This window comes from Strongylocentrotus purpuratus, unplaced genomic scaffold, assembly GCF_000002235.5.
Source record: "Strongylocentrotus purpuratus isolate Spur 01 unplaced genomic scaffold, Spur_5.0 spur5_scaffold_15, whole genome shotgun sequence".
Classification (NCBI taxonomy): domain Eukaryota; kingdom Metazoa; phylum Echinodermata; class Echinoidea; order Camarodonta; family Strongylocentrotidae; genus Strongylocentrotus; species Strongylocentrotus purpuratus.
This window is the reverse complement of record NW_022145600.1, coordinates 4,216,633-4,223,310: the sequence shown is the minus strand read 5'-3', so window position 1 is coordinate 4,223,310 and position 6,678 is coordinate 4,216,633. Positions and strand designations below refer to the sequence as shown.

Below are 6,678 nucleotides of genomic sequence, written 5' to 3'. Positions count from 1 at the left end.
CGAAAACGTAAGTAAACTTACCCAGAAAAACATTAGCATGATAAAGGGAGCAAAGACCTTTTTGCCTCAAATATCCTTAAAGTTATTTTATAACAGTCTAGTGTTGCCACGATTAGATTACTGCTCTGTTGTATGGTCGAACAGATTTCATTCTCAAACCACTAAGCTGCAAAAAAAATCAAGAGAGGGCCGCAAGAATAATATTGAACAAGACATATGACACACCGTCGGCTGATTTGTTCACAAGTCTTAAATGGATGACACTAGACAAGCGGTTTGAGTTAAGTCGCGTTATGATGATATATAAATGCATTCATAACTTAGCACCTTCTTACCTTCAGGTAGGCTTAATCAATCCTAATGATGAACATGAGCATCATACAAGGCAAATAGACAGTGGATGTTTACGTGTGCCTAGATTTCACACTGTCCAATTGTTTCTTCCATATTTGAATGAAATAAGCTAGACATTTCATTGAGAACGGCTTCCACTGTCAATTCATTTAAGAAATTGCCGAACATACACTACGTGCATGTTCTGTATTATTAACATGACTTATTCACATAATTGCGACTTAATCAATATTTTCCTATTTGACATTACTGTTTACTAGGTTAATGATATATGTTTATTTTGCAAATGAGTATTATTTTTGTTAACTGTTTTGTATAAACGTTATAAACGATGTAAATATGTTCATGTTTATTCAGGGCCCCATGGAAGACCACTACTTGTTGGTTAATGGGCTACCCTGTCAAAAGATTAGAAATAAATAAATAAATTTAAAAAAAAGTGGCAAAGCAATGGCCTCGCAACTGTAAGGCCACAGGATCAAAAACGTGTCGATGTGCTATATAAGTGCCCTTTTGTGGGGCATTAATCCTCATTACTGTCATCTATGTTTTAAGGGCGTAGGTCCCCTAGTTGATAAGCATAATAGCATACACATGCTTTAGCAGTCACGCAAAACAAACACTAGCAAATTATTATTCAATAAAATCTGAGAATATATACTATTATCTAGATCTAGTAGGAATAAATCATTATCAAAATAATTCCATAAATTGAGGTTTAAAAACAAATATTCCAACCATATTAGCGAAGGTGTACTAGATTCGCCGATCGAAGAGCCAGCCATGAACGTTCAGATCGATCTGGCATGATGCCTATCGTACGGGACGACAGCAAATAATTTTTTTGAAGACCTCTTGAAAGTTGGGGTGCTTGAGCCCGTAGATGATCGGATTGACTACGCTGTTCGCTAGCAAAATCATGGTACTGTAGAGAGTAAAGACGCTGGTACCAGGGATGAAGAAATTTACAATTGTGGCTAGGAAACAGAGCATGAAAACACAAACGACCATGAAGAGATTCTTAGTGATCTCAATCTCCTTTCGGTTGATGGCCTTGATCATGGGCGGACGAGAACCTGCAGAAACGGACGAAGAAGCCTCTGTTGAGCTTGAACCCTTATCTTCATCAACCGCGTACTTGTCTCGAAACTGCTTATTATGTCGCAAGACATGGCGTAAGATACGAATGTAAAATATAATGGTGAGCAGAAGTGCATTGGCGACCAGAGACCCTTGAAGAACGATATAATAGGATTGTAGATCGTTTGTATCTGTCAAAGAACATATGCTGTAATATTCGGAATAACCGAGTGTTCCAATGCCAAGAACAGGAGGTACGACCATGAAGGAGATTGAGATTATCCAGATGATCACAACCATGATGGCGATTTTCTTCGGGGTATGAAAACCTTGATGACCACGAATAGACTTGGTGATGACATACCAGCGGACGAATGCGATAGCGACTAGGGTGTGTACACTGCAGCACACGCTGATGTATAATACTGCGGTAACGGCTGCGCACACCGTCTCATGCAGAGGGTACCTTCCTGTTTGACTAAGGAGACCAGCGCTTTGGAACGGTAAGAAGGTACATGCCATGAAGTCAGCGAAAGCCAGATTGACCACCAGGACATTGGTGATCGTCCGAAGCTTTCTGCAAACGATGACTGAAATGATGATGAGGGCGTTACCAAATAGACCGACCAATGCGAATACGAGCAAAATGGCTGCAACAATCGCTCGATGTTTGAAAGCAACGACATTAATTTCTGATGTCGCACTTGGAATTATCGTGATCATATCCAAACTTGTTGAGTCAACCTGTGTCACGACCATTGATATATTAAGGAAATAAATATCTGTTGCGTTTTCCATTTCAAAAAAGCAATAAAGGCTACCGGTCCGTTGTAAAGTATGACTACTTCTTAATGATGGAAAGAGTCAACAACTTAGACCACACTTTAAAAGCAGTCTAACACGCAAACACAACTTCAAATCAACTTTCTTGAAGCTAAATGCAAATAAAAAACGTTTTGCTCTTATATCTTAATTATCACTCAATGTCAATTATATTGCAGGCGAAATTTGCATTATTCTTTTGCTCTGACCAGTACGCAATATCCATTAGGCTTGCCCACCGTTAATATGACTTTTTCTTTCCTGAAGGTTTTCTTTTCACAAATCCAGAATTATTAGCCACAGGTCATACAGGTGCAACTGGACAATAGCCTGTTTTCAGTCCTCTTTATATCTTCATTGAATCTGTCACCGATTTATTGCTTTTGTGATTGCAATATTCATGAAACCATTAGTGTCGCCTCTCTGTCAAGCGGATGTGATTAGTTCCACAATTTGCTATCAATAACCGTTGCTGCTTTTTAAGCAATTTGGTTACAGTTCAGCTTTAAAGTCAGCTGTGATTGTCATTAGGACAAGTCATCACGCACCAATACATGGCTTGTCGGATATAATGCACTATCAATCAACGAAAGTTCAGGTAACAAAACAAATCATATTATTGGAAAGGAAACTTTTGAAAAGGCCTTTTAAAAATAAGCATACAAACTTCAGGAGACGTAGCTCAAGGTGTCGAGAAACAGTGCTTGGAGCAAGGAGCACTATACCTTTATATTGTTATCGTTGCCAGATTTTCTTTATTGATTCGTCCAGTCATCGTTCCGGTTTCACACTGCATTGAATAAATCTGAAAAGAGCACGACTTTGTTTTTCGAGAGTACAAGTGCTTGATTTTTCAAAGATTTTATATTCTATAATATAGATAATTAGATTTATAGATATTTCAGCCGTCTCCGAATCGATTTTGTCATTCAGATTGTATGTTCTTTCAAATTTAACACTCAGTTTTTCATTATCTCACAGAAAAATATTTTGTGTAGCGCCCTCTGCATCAAAAATAATAAATCCCTTTAAATGATTAGTTACAATAGTAAGGAGAAATGCAGTCTTCACTTCCTAATGAGAAATAGGGTGTGAAAGTCAGGGTAATATTCTTACAAGGGATTGGAAACAGGGAGAAGAAGAGCAAGAGGAGATTGGTAAAGGAAAGGGCGAAGGATGGATGTGTATGTATGTTTGTGTGTGGGTGAAGTGGAGATGTGCCATTTTCATTCACTTACAATTTATTGTAAAGCTGAAGGAAATCTTTTAGTCTGTTTAGAGAGATGTTGTTGGTACCGTTATGTTTTGTGATCGTTGGAGGGTTTTTCAGACTTAGGGGTGGGGGAGATGGGATTTGTGTACGTGTGTGCGTGTGTGTGTGTGTGTGTGTGTATGCCCTCTCTCTCTCTCTCTCTCTCTGTTGTCTGTGTGTGTGTGTGTGTGTGTAGGTGGATGTTGGTGCATTGCGCGCGCGTGTGTGTGTGTGTCTTTCTCTCCCTCCCTCTCTCTCTCTCTCTCTCTCTTGCTGATGGAATTTTAGTTGTCACGCACCACAAATGGCAATGATACCAACACCGTCGTTGCATTTATCTCGAGTTACCACCGCACGTATCCATGGGTAGTATTCTCTCTCTACCGCATCCGATCAATAGCATCTTGATACTTTTCTTATACTTTACAAAAATACGGTGGTATTCTCGAAAGCGGACTAAACTCCATGGTTTAATCCATCGACTAAGTATGGAATGCCTAGTGTCCATTTGAATATTTTTTTGAATAATTTAATCTGTCACTAAATTAAAATAAGATGTAATAACATAATTAATCATCAACAATATAACTATGAAATAATTATGATATCAAGGTTATTTAGGGACATATCAAATAATTCAAAAATATATTCATATGGACACTTGGCATTCCATACTTAGTCGGTGGATTAAACCATGGACTAAAGTTAGTCCGCTTTCGAGAATACCACCCATTCACAGACGCCCCTACGAACATTCAACTATTGAAATCGGCTCTTAGAGGTGGATCGCGAAATGATCGCGCTGCTGCGGGATAGGATAAGAAAAATGTGTCTCCTATTCAGTGTTGCCATAGTAACAACCATCATCCTTTAGCTTCAGTGAACGACTTGATGACGTTATCTGTGAAGGTAAAAGTTAACAATGCGAAAGGAAGTCATGTGACCTTGAAAAATCTTGCAACACGTGGTTGATCTGCTAATGAGGATCGCGGGAAAAGTTTTGAAAAATGTCGTTTTGAAGCTTCTTATAATTTTTAGTCAGCCTTGAGCAGACGGCTGTAGGAGTCCCAAATATTCAGGAGGTAGAATATCTTTGTCATCATGATTCATTCGGGATGCGTTCTGTCTGGAAAAGGGAAACAAGATACGCCCTTGAGCAGAGTTATGGGCATTTTCTTTTTGTAAACAATGTCTGTAGACATTATTTTGAAGGCCTAAAAACATAATGTGATTTAATTTACCACATATTTTGGTATGTTTGTCCTATATTTTGTTCACATACTTTCGCACGCCTCCATGTTAAAAACAAAACAAAAGTAGATGGTAATAGATTGCCCAACGTGAGAGAAATTATTACTGTATCGACCAACTTAAGATCAATTTCATACCAAAGCCCACTCACGATTACATGTCACTGCACAACTCCGGTGGGGATTCGCATGAAATTTGCCAAAACGTTGGTCTGACACATAACGTTAAGCTCTTATGTGTACTGTGAATTTAAAAGGAGTTTGCCAAAACAATGTACAACAACTACGACGGCGGCGAAGCGCAATCGGACCGTCGTCTATAGCTCTCGCGTAGGTTCGAGTTGAGCAGATAACAAGGCAATTAGGTGTCGCCGCGCGCGTTGAGTGTAAGCGCGCCCTCCCATATCTGCACTCTCGATGCAGCCTCAGATTCAAGGGAAAACACTACGCTCCTCGGACAGAATGTTAACTAGAGGCCTTGTGTGTAAGAGAGTCATCCTTATGCACGTTAATACGCTAAACTTCTCGCAAAGAATAGGGTGTAAACCCGGTGTTTAGTGTGATTGCAATACACAACTAATGATATACATACAGATCCTTTGGATAGGCCGCATAGCCCTTTGAAGATTAAGAAGAGGAAGAAGAATGTGAACGAGACAGACAACCTGCCGGAGACACTAACAGATATTGAACCATTTTAATACCATAGATTCTTGGAAAAATAGACTTGATTTGAATACATGAGTTTTTTTCCTTCTTTAGAATGAACTAATGTGAATTGTCATAATATTATACATGACACCAATACGAACCCTTCCTCCCACCGCACAACAAATTATTTATCGTCGAGGATAATAGAGAGAGCAAGTGTAGTTAATCCAACGTTCAAGGCTGTGAGGGGAAACGGAGAAGGGGATTAGTAAAGTTAGACAGTATAATAGATCATATAGATAGATGGAGAGACATATAGAGTGAAAGATAGAGCAAAAGAGAGAGAGAAAGAGAGAGAGAGAGAGATATATATTTGAAATGGCAAAGTCAATCTTCATGAGATGTTAACATGTTAAAGGGGCACATACATTATATTTCAGGAGGCACCAAAACACCCGGAAGAAAGAAGAAAAAAAAAGAGAAAAGTGTAGAGAAGTAGAAAAAGAGAGAAAAGAAGTTGAAATGGCACAGTCGATCATCATTAGATGTTAACATGTTGAAAGTTCGAAAGCGGTTTATCAGAGGGCACCGAAAGAATCGGGGAGAATCGGAAATGAAGCGAAATAAGGAAATAGAGAAAAGAATTCGAGAAAGAGAGAGGGTTATTAGAGGAACGATGAGGAAGGGGAGAAAACGAGTTAAATAAAGTGTTGAAAGAGGGAGAAAATTAATGAAAGGAGGATTTAGAGAGAAAGAAATATAGCTGTAAAAGAAAAAGAGTGGTAGAAAGACAGGGAAGAATTGAAAGAAAGAGAAATACAGATGAGAAGAGAAAGGGAGAGATAAATAGAGATGAGAAGACAAAGAGATAGAGGGAAAATCAGAGAAGGGTAGAAAGTGAGAGCTGAAATGGCAGAGTCAATCTTCATAAGATGTTAACATGTTGAAGAGCGAAAGTGGTATATCAGAGATTCAGAGGGCACCGAAACATCCGGCTGGCAACCGGAGGTGAAGTAACAATAATAAATTAGAGAAGAAAGTTCAAAAAAATGATACGGGTATACATGAAGAAAGAGAGTGAGAGAGAGAGAGAGAGAGAGAGAGAGAGAGAGAGAGAATGAGGGAAAGTAAGAGGAGAGAAAGAGGGGAGAAAAAAGAATGAAAGAGGGAAATATGAAGAAATACAGCTCAGAGAGAAAGAGATAGAGGGATAAATACGGAGGAAAAGAGAAAGAGAAGAAGGGAGAGAGACAGAGGAAGAGAAGAAGG

At 38.9% G+C, this 6,678-nt stretch overlaps 1 protein-coding gene across 1 annotated transcript; it reads right to left on the bottom strand.

The window, feature by feature from the left end:
- Positions 1-1,167: 1,167 nt before the first annotated feature.
- LOC581705 (beta-3 adrenergic receptor-like) lies at positions 1,168-2,193 on the bottom strand. The gene has a single exon (XM_030986416.1). It carries the CDS (start codon positions 2,191-2,193, stop codon positions 1,168-1,170), a length of 1,026 nt encoding a protein of 341 aa, XP_030842276.1.
- Between the last annotated feature and the right edge of the window lie 4,485 nt (positions 2,194-6,678).

What these genes read in the sequence shown, in the direction of transcription:
- LOC581705 (XM_030986416.1), bottom strand. Translation starts at nt 2,193, where the DNA reads ATGGTCGTGACACAGGTTGACTCAACAAGTTTGGATATGATCACGATA.